The following is a 14,144-nucleotide window of genomic DNA, read 5'->3' as shown; positions in this document are numbered from 1 at the left end:
AGTCCTATAATTCCTATAATAACTACAACCTAAAACTTCTTACCTGGGAATATTGAAGACTCATGTTAAAAGGAACCACCAGCTTTCATATGTTCTCATGTTCTGAGCAAGGAACTTAAACGTTAGCTTTTTTACATGGCACATATTGCACTTTTACTTTCTTCTCCAACACTTTGTTTTTGCATTATTTAAACCAAATTGAACATGTTTCATTATTTATTTGAGGCTAAATTGATTGTATTGATGTATTATATTAAGTTAAAATAAGTGTTCATTCAGTATTGTTGTAATTGTCATTATTACAAATACATGGGGGAAAAAAATCGTCCGATTAATCGGTAGCGGGGTTTTTGGGCCCCAATAATCGGTATCGGCGATGAAAAATCACAATCGCTCAACCTCTACCCAGAACCACCAAGTAAACAAAATCAGGGTTTCTAGCCAGGCCAACCCATATCATCAACCCATATCATCTGTGACCCACAGTCTATTCAGTAAACACATTTCTTAGACGATTCTCCTCCTCCAGAATATTTAACCTGATTAGACCTCAGTAATCATGTCTTTATTATATTATATTATATATATGTATCTGTGTCCAGTATGAAGGAACTTAGAGGTAGTTTCACAAGCTGCTAATGCCATTTAACAACTTTCTTCAAACTGCATGCAGATACACATAAACTATATCCACAAGTTCATCTGTCTCTGGGAAAGTAGATAAAGGGCCTCATTGCCAAAATCCTTGTCTACCCCTTTAAGTACCTAAGTAAGGCCTCCTGATGCATATACAACATATTTACCTTCATCTCTGTCTTTGTACTGAGTCATGGTATTGGGTCCTTACCAACTCAAGACAGCCACTCTCTCTCACTTCTCTGGGAGAGATCTGGCTTTTCTACGGTGGTCTGGAGTTAGGCCCTTGCGTGATGTCAGAGGCTCTGTAGAGGGCTGCAGCTTGGAGTCGCACGCCATGCTGTGTTTATGTACGTGCCGTGTGTGTATCTCGTGTGTGTGTGTGTGTGTGTGTGTGTGTGTGTGTGTGTGTGTGTGTGTGTGTGTGTGTGTGTGTGTGTGTGTGTGTGTGTGTGTGTGTGTGTGTGTGTGTGTGTGGTCTAAATGCGTCTGAAATGAGGAGCATGTGATTCTGGCAGGAGAAGTAGATCAGGCAGAGATCAGGGTCAGGTGAGATGTTTGCACTATCTCTCTCGCTCTCTCCCCTCCGTCTAGCTTTTTTCTCGCTCTCCCTGCGTCTATCTCTTCTCTCTCTCTGCTGTCGTCAGAGCCTCTGCTATCTGCCTGCAACGTGTTTCTCTCCTCTCCTCTCCTCTCCTCTCCTCTCCTCTCCTCTCCTCTCCTCTCCTCTCCTCTCCTCTCCTCTCCTCTCCTCTCCTCTCCTCTCCTCTTCTGTCTTTCTGGCCCTCCCGTGCCTTCTCTTAACCAGAGGATATGTCGTTATCTGTGTTTGGTCTTTCTCTCTGACAAACACATACTTCCAGTATTAGCAAAGGTCACAAGCAGACATTTGCTGTATACTACAGTAACTTTACCCTGCTTATAAGCCAATGACGCTACACTACTTCCTCGTTTTTTCATTCCTAAATTGTATTGGCCCTTAGGTACATTGATATGTGTGTAGGTTCTTAACTGTATGTCTTGGGGTGAAAGGGTGGCTGTATGGATCTGTTTTTGTAGTATTTATGATTGACTGACTGGTACTGTGGGTGAGATATATCTGCAGAGTATTCGTGGTTATATAGTGCAGGTAGACTGAAACCTGTTGAACTCTGTAGAGCCACAGAAAGTCACACTGAAGGTCAGTGAGCCATGTCCTATTCCCGTCTGCTACTGTTGATCTACAGTCTCTAATGGCCTGTGAGTTGTCCTATCCTCCTGTCACGTAGTCTCTCTGAGATTTCCTGGCTGCAGCAGTGTTTGCCTGGGCCCGTTCCAGTTCCAGGCTCTATAGTGAGGGAGAGGTTAATTATTAGTCCCATGCTCTCCCTGTTCCATGGGGGAGAGGGCTATGGGGGCATGGGATAGGGGACTACATGATGGGCTAGAGGGGCTGTGGGGAGCAGAGAGAGGAACTACAAGGGTAGTTTGGAAGTTCAGAGTGAGTATAGTGGTGTAGATTTAATTTCAGATCTAGCCTTGAATTTGATTTCATGCTCCCTGCTGTGTGACTGGTGCCAGTATCATAACGAGGTTGCACAATCTTTACCCAATGAACTTTCACCAGCGGCAGGGCAGGCTGCAGCGAGGTTTGTTTGCTTAAGAAAGCAAGACCTTGACCACCCTCCTTTACGCCTTCCTTACACACAAACTTTTAATTGGTTAGCCAACCAGGAAATTAACTTGATACAGTATTAACAAACCTTAAAATAAGAAGGTAATGTGTTACTGCATTGATTTAATAAATATTCTGCCAATACAGTGGTAGTTAATGGTTAATGTTGTACGCTCCTTGTGCGTCTCTGTGCCACACTACACTATTTCTATGCCCTTATTATTGGACACAAAAGACTACTCTATTCCCTCGCTATTGGAAGTCTCTACTGTCACGGTGTAGTCTATACTGTAGCCTGGCTATTAGTTTACTGTAAAACCCTTTGGCTTTCACCACTTTGTCATTTTCTGTGTAATAGACTCTCTGTCTCCTCTGTTCTCCTTTCCTCCTGAATAATCCTTCATTCTGCACTGTCATCTCTGTCTCTCTCTCTTGTCTCCCCCTCCTCCAGCCTCTCTGGTGGAGCTCCAGTATGTAAGGAATGCCAGATACTTTTGGAGATCTTGAATCCAGTCAGTGGATGACTAACAGGCCTAAGACCTGCCCCCTCCTCAGATTGCACACAGGCCAACAGTGGGCTCCATAATTACTGGCACCCCTGACTGGCAATGCACAAACAATACTTAAAAAAATATAATCAATATAATTAGAGAGATAAACTCAAAATACCAACATGTGAGAAATACTGTACTTTATTAATGTTTCAATGGAACCAACCAAAATCATACAATTATTTAATGCAAAATAAATGTAACCAAAATCAAGGTTTCATAATTATTGACACTCCTCATTTGGTACTTAGTGCAACCACCTCTGGCAAGGATAACAGCATGGAGTCTTTTCCTGTAATGTATGACAAGGTTATGGAACACATTTGGAGGGATTTTGGACCATTCCTCTATGCAGATCCTTTCAAGATCCTTCACATTCTTGGGTTTGCGCTTATCAACTGCCCTCTTCAACTCAGCCCACAGGTTTTCGATTGGATTGAGGTCCGGAGACTGAGATGGCCATGGCAGAACATTGATTTTGTTGTCACAGAACCATTTCTGTGTGGATCTGAGGTATGTTTCAGGTCATTGTCTTGTTGGAAAGTCCACCTATGGCCAAGTCCCAGACTTCTAGCAGAGGCAACCAGATTGTCAGCCAAAATTGCCTGATACATGGTGGAATTCATTATGCCATCAATCTTAACCAGTGCCCCTGGACCCCAAAACATCACTGACCCCCCTCCATATTTCACCGTGGGTATGAGGTGCCTTTCCTTGTATGCATCTGTTTCGACGTCAAACATGCCGATGCTGTATCTGACCAAAACGTTCCATTTTGGTCTCATCTGACCAGAGCACCTTCTTCCAGTCGTAATTTAAATGACGTTTGGCAAACTCCAAGCGCTTGTGTCTGTGTCTTGGGGTCAGAAAGGGCTTTCTTCTGGAAACCCTTCCTTCCAAAGAGCCTGTGGTTGTGGAGGTGGCATCTGATGGAGATTTTTTAAACCTGGTGACCCTAAGACGCCACCAAGGCCTGCAATTCTTTCACAGTGATTCTTGGGGATTCTGTTGCTTCTCTCACCATCCTCTTTCCTATCCTGGGGGGCAAAATGCATTTGCGTCCTCTACCCGTGAGGTTTTCAACTGTTCCATATCTTTTTATTTTTTAATAATTGCCCTGACAGTGCTCAGTGGTATATTCAATCGTTTGTGGATCTTCTTGTAGCCATACCAGATTAATGAAGGTCTACGACCATCTGTCTCTTTTCAACTGCCAGTTCTTTTGATTTCTTCGTGGTGTTGGATGACAGTGGGATATTGCATGTGTGTTACCTCATTTTTATACCCTAGTGAAACAGGAAATGATGTAATGGCTCAATATAGTTCCTTAAGACTTAGATAAACTTAAATAAGTGGAATTTAATTTGTGGTTTAATTTTGGTAAATGTTATTCACAATAATCTTTAAGGGTGCCATTAATTGTGAAACCTTGATTTGGAGGACACTGCTTTTTAATTAAATCAATAAATAATTTTGGTTGGTTCCATTGAAACATTAATAAAGTACAGTATTTCTCACAGGTTGGTATTTTGAGTTTATCTCTATAATTATATTGTTTATATTTGTTTAAGCATTGTTTGTGCATTGCCAGTCAGGGGTGCCAGTAATTTTGGAGCCCACTGTATATCCTGTCTCCTAAAGCCTTCTCATATAAAACAGGATCAAGGATCAATGACACCTCTTTGTCTTGGCTCGCTGTGCGATGTGTCACTCTTACTCTTTTCTCATATACACACACACACACACACACACACACACACACACACACACATACTCCTCATATCTTTTCCTCTCTTTACCTCTTCCTATTCTGTTTCTTCATCTCCCTCATAACTGTGTCTAAACCCCCCTCTCTCTCTCTGTCTCTCCAGCCTCCATCCCATTCTTTGCGTGTGAGTTGAAGGCGGTGACTCCGTACCAGAGGGGTTTCTTCTGTGGGGACCAGAGCATCACCTACCCCTACCTGGAGAGAGAGGCCATCCCTGACGCACTGCTCATCGCTGGGGGCATCGTCATCACTGGCCTCACGGTGAGGCACACAACACACCACTTACACACTGTAGGATGTTACTGAGTATATACACATGACATACTATCACCTCTTACACACTCACTGTTAGTAGACAACAGGTTCACCTGGAAGTAGATGTATTTATGAGCCATTCAATATTGACCCTTTATTTAGTCAGGCCATTGAGAAAACCTTCTCTTTTACAATACGCCGTGAAAGTGTTGCGTCGTTTCTCTACCTGAATCTAGCTCAGCTTTTTTACGAAGAGGACTGATTCTAACTCTTGCTCCTCCTCTTCTTCCCCCGGCCAGATTGCGCTGGGCGAGTGTTACCGGGTTCGATTCCGTGAGGTGCAATCTCGCGCCTTCGTGCGCAACCACTACGTGTCCTGCCTCTATAAGGAGCTGGGCAGCTTCCTGTTCGGCTGCTGCGTGGGCCAATCATTGACCAACATGGCCAAGCTGAGCGTGGGGCGCCTGCGACCTAACTTCCTGTCGGTGTGCAACGTGACATACGCCTCGCTCAACTGCGTCCCCGGCTCCTACGTGGCCCAGGTCACCTGCAGGCAGCCCGAACACAAGATGGTGGAGGAGGCCAGGTCAGTACCGAGAGAGACGTCTTCCCTATTCACACTATAGGGCCAAGCCAGGCCTGGCCAAACTGAGCTGGCCTGGTTACACACCCACCATAGTGGCTGGAACCGTGCTGGAAAGGACAATGTGAAAATACATATCAGAACTAGCACAGTGCAGTTGTGGTTGGTCCTGTAATGTGAATCAAGCTTCAGTGTATCAGAGTTGGGCTCAATTCGAGCTCAGTTCCTGTCAGTTGGATTGGATATGAGATTTTTCTATTGTTATGCAATCCTGAAAAGTCATGCACAGACTGAAATTGAGATAGAATAGACCCAAACGCCGTTAGTCTTGTCAAAGTGAAAGTCTGTCTTTGTGAGAAACTATTTGTATGAATGTTAGTTACCATAGATTGAGATGGAGCAATATTGACACTAGATAACTGGGTTAATGATTGACATCCCTGTTATCCCTTTATCTTTCAGGAAGTCCTTTTTCTCTGGCCATTCCTCTTTTGCCATGTACACCATGCTCTACCTGGCGGTAAGTGTCACTGGCAAATGGACACACACACACACACACACACACACCACACACACACACACACACACACACACACACTTGCACGTGCCTGTGGCGACAAAGAACAGCACACCTGCCAAGTAACGTTTATACACTTGAAGTCACCTGCTTTAGCTGGGATTACTACAGATTAGTTGAAGGAAGGAAAGAATGATCTTTGACAGTTTTAACTTTCACTGTAATTATGAAAGAAAATATTGGACGCTTTGTCCCTGTAGAGATGGAGTGCACACTCACACACACACTCACAAACACTCAGACATTCAAACACACTCAGATATACACATTGTACATGCAAACTCTGAGAAAAGCAAGTTTTCAAAAGCCGTCCTGCCTGAAATGAAAAGGGAGAGGGAGGAAGTTTTCCACAGGGAACCTGAATAGAGGGAGAGATGGAGAGCAGACAGAGCACTCCTTGTTTGGGGTTTGGGGGGGGGGGGGGGGGGCCTGCTGAGAGATCGACAGGCTTCTTTCAACAAGAGAACCCCACTCCCCTCCTCCCTCTCTCTCTCTCTCTCTCTCTCTCTCTCTCTCTCTACTGGACCATTGGTGAGGAACACATTGTGGGGTGAGAAATGACAGAGGAAGACAAAAGCCCATCATGGCTCAAGCATTTGTTCCCATAATGTATTCATTCACATTCTAAATGGAATTCCTCCACTTCATTAAGTCTCCAATGGTCCGGAATATGACTGGAATAATCACAAAACTATTTATGGGAAATATATATGAAACTCATTAAATTTCAATCGGGATAAAAGGAGAGGATTCACCATTCAAAAACATTGTTCATAGATTTCTCAGGTCCTCCCCTCCTCACCCCTCCCCTCCTCACCCCCACTTATCAGAAAGGGACAGAGAGAAAGAGGGAGAGAGAGTGAGGCATTGAGAGCAGTTGAGTGGCCTGAGAAAAACAGGGGGCCTCATTCTTCATTCTGTCTCCTCTTCTCCCTCTCTCTTCTCCCTCTATCTTCCCTCCATCCCATCTGTGGCTTCCTGGCGTATAGCTAGTACTACTACTTCAGACTGACTGTATCCTTTAGAATCCATGGGACCTGCAGCGATATGCAGCCAGGGCCCTGGGCCAGCTGCTGGGGTTGGAGGGCAAGAAGACTGACACCTGCTTCCAGTCAGAGTGAGCCAACCCCCCTAACCAGCTTCCCTCCCCTCCGGAGGAATACCTCCGAAACAGCGCCATGCATCTCTACAGTTAACCCCTGACCCCCCTGTCAGTCTCTGTCTGGTCCCTGACTGACACTCCTCCTCTACTGTAGTAATGATGGGGCCTGGAGGGCAAGATGAGATGGAGGACAGGTTTATTAGGGTGCTGAGCCCAGTGTGGATGGACTAATGCCAGGTCCTCTTCCTTACTCTCTGGACGTGTGTGTGTTAACTGTGTTTAATGTACCATGTGACCAGATCACTGTGGAAAGAACGAACTACATTGCAGTTTATGCACACACACAGACGCATGCAAAAATGCATGAGAGTGCCTGCACACACACACACACACACACACTTCTCATATTTGAAGGCTCTGATCATGTGACGCTGCTCTCCTTCTCCAGTTCTACCTGCAGGCGCGGTTGTCATGGCGAGGGGCTCGTCTGCTGCGCCCGCTGCTGCAGTTCCTGCTGGTGATGATAGCCGTGTACACCGGGCTGAGCCGCATCTCCGACTACCGCCACCACCCCACCGACGTGATCACCGGCTTCATCCAGGGAGGCCTCACCGCCTACTGGGTGGTAAGTGTCTGTCTCTCCCCTCCCTCTGGCTCTATGGAGCTGTGGGATTGGGAACAAATGTGTTGATATATGATCTCCTATGTCAGTCAGGCTTACAGGATGAAATAATGTCAACCATGCCTGCCTAAACAATGACAGGGCATCACATGTCTTTATTTGTCTCATTCAGTCCCTATATGGTGGGATCTCATCTGGGTCAGGCTGAGCAGTATAACCCGTCTCTCTGGCGGTTGGGATATCTGTCTTATGTTTGACGGATTCTCTTAGTTGTCTTTGTGTGTTTGACGGATAGTGTTCCATCTTAATGTATCTGTGTTTGACAGACAGTGTTCCATCTCCATGTATCTGTGTTTGACGGACAGTGTTCCATCTCCATGTATCTGTGTTTGACGGACAGTGTTCCATCTCTATGTATCTGTGTTTGACGGACAGTGTTCCATCTCTATGTATCTGTGTTTGACGGACAGTGTTCCATCTCCATGTATCTGTGTTTGACGGACAGTGTTCCATCTCCATGTATCTGTGTTTGACGGACAGTGTTCCATCTCCATGTATCTGTGTTTGACGGACAGTGTTCCATCTCTATGTATCTGTGTTTGACGGACAGTGTTCCATCTCCATGTATCTGTGTTTGACGGACAGTGTTCCATCTCTATGTATCTGTGTTTGACGGACAGTGTTATATCTGTGTCTCTCTCCAGGCCTTCTATATTTCCTCCATGTTTAAGAACAACCGTCCAGACCTGTCTCCCACCAGCATGTCTCTGGAGAGTCCCCTGTCCAGCCAACAGACCGTCTGCTAGCACCACCTGCCCCAACACACCCCTCCTCACCTACCTGGACAGATGGGGGATGGGAGAAAAGACAGAAAGAGAGAGGGAGAGAGAGACAGTCAGATAGCAGAGGTGAGCAGCACATGGAGGGACAGGGAGGGAGAGAAGGTGTGTGAAAGGGAAGGGGGATGAGATAAGAGGTAGAGCAGGTAAAGAGCGTTCTAGCAAGTACACACATGCTCTGATGAATACGTCAAGACACGCACGCACACGCAGTGCCACCTCTCTCTCTCTCTCACTAACACCCACTACCATTTAACACACACACACACAAACACACACACCAAATCACTGTAGAGTACAACCCGTCCACATGGAGATATGCATAGTAATTTTACAGATATTTTTGTATATGAAAAACGACAAATGTTTCTATTTTTCAAATGAGAGTCGTAGATGAAGCTGCTAATGATAATGATTTTTTCCTGTTCTAAGTAGAATATGTTTTATATGTGATGGTGGTTAGTGGGCAGTGCATTAGGTTAGCTCTCACAAACACACGGTCAGTCAGTGTCTCTAAATTATCTTCATTGGTCGTCACTTCGTTGGTCATCCTCTGACCAGCCTGGATGATGACATCATCAGCTGGACTCCACTTCTTCAGCTTGACGTCCCCTGACTATAATTCTGTGGATGTCTCGTTGACGTCCCCTGACTATAATTCTGTGGATGTCTCATTGACGTCCCCTGACTATAATTCTGTGGATGTCTCATTGACGTCCCCTGACTATAATTCTGTGGATGTCTCATTGACGTCCCCTGACTATAATTCTGTGGATGTCTCATTGACGTCCCCTGACTATAATTCTGTGGATGTCTCATTGACGTCCCCTGACTATAATTCTGTGGATGTCTCATTGACGTCCCCTGACTATAATTCTGTGGATGTCTCATTGACGTCCCCGGACTATAATTCTGTGGATGTCTCATTGACGTCCCCTGACTATAATTCTGTGGATGTCTCATTGACGTCCCCTGACTATAATTCTGTGGATGTCTCATTGACGTCCCCTGACTATAATTCTGTGGATGTCTCATTGACGTCCCCTGACTATAATTCTGTGGATGTCTCATTGACGTCCCCTGACTATAATTCTGTGGATGTCTCATTGACGTCCCCTGACTATAATTCTGTGGATGTCTCATTGACGTCCCCTGACTATAATTCTGTGGATGTCTCATTGACGTCCCCTGACTATAATTCTGTGGATGTCTCATTGACGTCCTCTGACTATAATTCTGTGGATGTCTCATTGACGTCCCCTGACTATAATTCTGTGGATGTCTCGTTGACGTCCCCTGACTATAATTCTGTGGCTGTCTCATTGACGTCCCCTGACTATAATTCTGTGGATGTCTCGTTGACGTCCCCTGACTATAATTCTGTGGATGTCTCATTGACGTCCCCTGACTATAATTCTGTGGATGTCTCGTTGACGTCCCCTGACTATAATTCTGTTGATGTCTCATTGTGTGAAAGGAGACAGTCAGAACTGAACTGTTATTTCAGACCTCTACATGGAACAACAGCGCTGCATGGAGTGACAAAACCTGGCAACCAATAAGGAACAAGCACTGGCCTCGTGTGCCCTCTTTACCAGTACCCTCTCCATCCTTCACCCTCTAACTACACAGCAACTAGTAGAGGATGTCATGGACAAAGACAAAAGAGAACACTTTGTATTAAACCAAGTATCTTATCTTAACTTAAGTTACCCAGGAGTGATAGGGTGGAATTCTGCTTTGCCCAGGTTACGTCCCCTCCCCTTCACTCCCACGCTTTTCCATGTCTGTACTCTCTACTAACCACTTATTACTGTGTCTCAGAGGCGGAGCTATGACTGAACCCTGTAACCTTTGACCTATTACCCTGACCTCTGAGCTGCACCTTGAGTTATGCCACTCTCACAGGGGAGCCAAAATGACTGCCTCGTGTTGCCTATGGCAGAGGTCCCCTGTATATTCCTATTAATAGCACTTGAACTACATAATGGAACCTACTCTGATAGTATAATTGATATTATATATATTTTATCTCAAGTTTGAATAATCAGTGTTTTATTTCTCTTAATATGTCACTCTCATACGGTATATGTTTTAGTTTTTTTCCAAATGATAATTATTCAAATTGAATGTAAATAGATATGTCCTTTTATAAACCACACAGAATTTCAAAAGTATTATTAGTGCCATTTTTGGACAGTTTTTTTTCACGTTTATGTGTTATGTGTCTGTGTTGTTGATCAGGTACACAGAGTTGTTGTTATTGTCATAACGACTAGACTGAGCCAGAGCTATTATCAGAAAGCTATTTCTTGTTTCCAGTTTTGTGTTTTTTGTATTCTCTGTGAATGCCAGAATGGCTGAAAATAACCACTGTACTCAAAAAACCAAACCAATAAAATGAATGTTGAATCTTTTGACCTCCTATTGTCCACTGATATTCTTTAAAATGTCTCACACACTTTTTTTCTTTCTACACAGAGACAATGTTTGTCATCTGACTGTTTATATGCTCAACAGAGTAAAGAATCAGTTGTTTGTCACACACACATGGCCAGTAATTAAGTTCAAGCTTAGTTCAGGAGAAGTTAGAGGTGAAACCGAGAGCAACAAAAAATATTGAATTCTAAAGTCACAAGTGACTTCACCTCTAGTTTCTGACTGGGAAAGAACACACCTACTTTCTCCCTCCACCACCCCTCTCTCCTTTCTCCCTCCCTCTCTCTTTCAATCCTTTTGGAGTGCAGCAGAGCGTGCTGGGCTTTTTGGGGATCATGCTGCCATGGCGATGCCTGGCTAGATAGTGGGCTGGGGAGGTGGAGGCCTTTTTATTTATTCTCTTTCTTTTCCAATCCACTTCCTGGCTGAGTGAGGAGAATAAAAGGCAGCTGAGATCAGAGTGAGAGAAAGGGAAGGCTGCAGTAATGGGTGTGTATGGAGGTGAGGAAAGGGGAGGGCTGGCATGCAGCAGGAGAACGGGATGAAGGGAGAAGCTGGGGTTCAGTAATGAAGGGAAGGAGTAATGGAGCAGTTGGCAGTGGGGAAGGGGTGACGGGGGAGAGAGGGAGGAGGGATTTGGGTGTGGGGCTTCGGGCTGGGAAGGAATGTGACGGTGGTTGTCAGGCCTGTTTTGTGTCAATACTGTTGCTAAGAGACACATTTAATTCCTTAGCACTGTAAATGCCTGCGCTTGTGAAGATGTTGTTGTCTATCTGTTTTTATCTAGGTCATCATTGTGTGTGTGTGTTTTCTTTTTGGGTGAGCAGGAGAGAAGAGTAGGTGCTCTACTAAGCTTACAACACAGCCTCTCAAACATGACATCTTGATTGCTCCGTGGATGTCTTCCTTGGTGACCCTTTGACCTTGTTCAAATTTTTGTACATTTTTTACATTTTAGTCATTAAGCAGACACTCTTATCCAGAGTGACTTACAGTAGTGAACGGATACATTTCATACCATTTCATGCATTTTAAATGTTTTTTTGTACTGGCCCCCCGTGGGAATCGAACCCACAACCCTGGCGTTGCACACACCCTGCAGGTGTTGCAAACACCATGCTCTACCAACTGAGCCACAGGGAAGACTAACAAATGAATGGGATTGACAAGAGGAGGCCGATTCTCCCTCCAGTCCATAGAGCAGAGAGGCCAGACTAACTGAGGTGTGTGTCCTGTCTATCTGAAAGGTCTCACTAGTTCCAGCCCTCTCCACTGTGTGAGTTGTGGCTGTAGTTTAGTATACACATACATCAGTAGCCCCAGCCGGCCTGTGGTCATTTAGATGAGGCTGATTGAGCCCTAATCTCAGCCTGTAAAACACATTACCGTCTCCACGCTCCATTCTGAAAGAAAATAAAGCACACTTTCTCCCTCTTCCACATACTTAGGGCTGGGGAATTCATTTGATAAGACATTTGTTTTTCAGATAAAATACAGGTCTAAAAACAGAATAGTTCCATGGGCGGATGTTACGGCGGGCGATCAGAATCAATGGTGTGGCGGTAGGGAACCCTGTGATGGGTTGTTACTGCAGGCAGGCTGGCAGGCAGACAGACGGGCACGTAGCTCACCTGCATACCTGTCTAGTGGAGGTGGAGAGGACACCTGTATCATACCTGCTGTCTGCCTATCATACTATCAGATGGGATAACATCACCCAGGCATTTAAAACTCCCCCACCAGGCTTCCTTTGAGGTCTTCTTTCTGGTAATGTAATGACCAAGAAACTTCTATAGTCCGCCAAATACTACTCATAATAAGGCACAGTTTCAAGCAGCTTAATGTTGTACAGTGGAGAAAGAGGAGTTATTTCTTCTTTGCATATAATCTTTTCTCCCAGGGTCGGTCTCCATGGCATTACAGACAGTCTCTGGATTGGAACTTAGTGGGGTTCTTATCCCTCTGCAGCTCAATTCTTGATAGAATTAGAAGGGATTAATGGGCTCTTTAGTATGCTTGAGTTGAGACCTGCTGCTGCTCAGCTCCATTAGACTGCATATTCCTCCATATACTCCATCTATCCCAGTAATGACAGTTTGGGAATGCATTGGCTGCAGCAATTAAGACCTGAGACTTGAGAGCAGAGCAGAGCGGGCACATTGTGTCCTGACTCCTGATACAGGCCTGTGAAAGGCATTAGTCTCTCTCTATGCTCCAGCAACGCAGTGCTAGATAAATCTGCCTTCATCATGCTGCACCGAGGGGATTAGACCAGGCCAGATCATTTGGTATGCAGAAAGAGAAGAGAACACCCCAAACGGTGCCAGAAATAGCTTTTTGAGCCTTGCGGGTGGACGTACGTCAGGTCTGCGATGGCAATTAGTGTGACGTGGAAACTCTGCAGATGGTGTGTGTGTAGTCTCAGACACGTAGCATCACACACCCCACCTGCGTACTCAACCCACTGGACGACCACGTGCCTCAGAGTCCACACCTGTATAACTAGGATATATCTGATGGGGATAGTATCATAGCGTGGGCATTTGGGCACGGCCACACCGCCTCCAGGATAGCCGTTTTGGCAAGGATGGACCCAAGGCGGGGTGGAGGGGGAGCTTTTGTAATCGTTGAATATTGATGAGTGAAGTTGCAGGTTTTTTGCATATTTGGATCCCACCGTTGAATGTTTCATTTGTGCGTGAGACAGACTGGTAAAAAATATCCAATCTCAAAATAATCAATTTAGCAGCTTCTCAAAACAGATTTTTGGACATGGCTGCTGTGTCAGTCCAAACAATACTAAAGTATGCAGCAGGAAAGATGGACTATATTATTGCCTTTCCTGTTCGCTGCCAAGACTTTAAACTTAAGAAGGATTGTAACCTTTATCTAGCATTTCAGTATTTGAAATGTAAATCATCTCTATTTCAAATGTTGTTGCATGGCAGCAGTTGTGGCTGTAGCAGCAGTTGTGGCCCTTGGGGCCTGGGATGTCTAATAAACACAGCCTAACACTGAGGATGGTGAATAACACCACAGGCCCCTATTTACCTACCTGGAAGTCATTCTGTCGGATGTATATGGCTGCTCAATGTGTGGATGTTATTTTACAGTGTCT

At 45.0% G+C, this 14,144-nt stretch overlaps 1 protein-coding gene across 1 annotated transcript in view; it reads left to right on the top strand.

Annotated features, from left to right (window-relative positions):
• The window catches only part of LOC106606828 (phospholipid phosphatase 3-like), a 34,317-nt gene extending 23,313 nt beyond the window's left edge, over window positions 1-11,004 (top strand). Inside the window, exons 2-6 of the mRNA XM_082976449.1 lie at window positions 4,713-4,870; window positions 5,164-5,450; window positions 5,910-5,967; window positions 7,575-7,751; window positions 8,453-11,004. Coding sequence (XP_082832575.1) covers window positions 4,713-4,870; window positions 5,164-5,450; window positions 5,910-5,967; window positions 7,575-7,751; window positions 8,453-8,554 — 782 coding nt within the window. The 3' untranslated portion in view covers window positions 8,555-11,004. The remainder of the gene's footprint in view (window positions 1-4,712; window positions 4,871-5,163; window positions 5,451-5,909; window positions 5,968-7,574; window positions 7,752-8,452) is intronic.
• Window positions 11,005-14,144: the final 3,140 nt, after the last annotated feature.

This window comes from Salmo salar, chromosome 06 (assembly GCF_965601325.2).
Source record: "Salmo salar chromosome 06, fSalSal1, whole genome shotgun sequence".
NCBI classification, from domain to species: Eukaryota; Metazoa; Chordata; class Actinopteri; order Salmoniformes; family Salmonidae; genus Salmo; species Salmo salar.
Note: the sequence above shows the minus strand (reverse complement) of the source record. Positions and strands in the feature narration are given on the sequence as shown.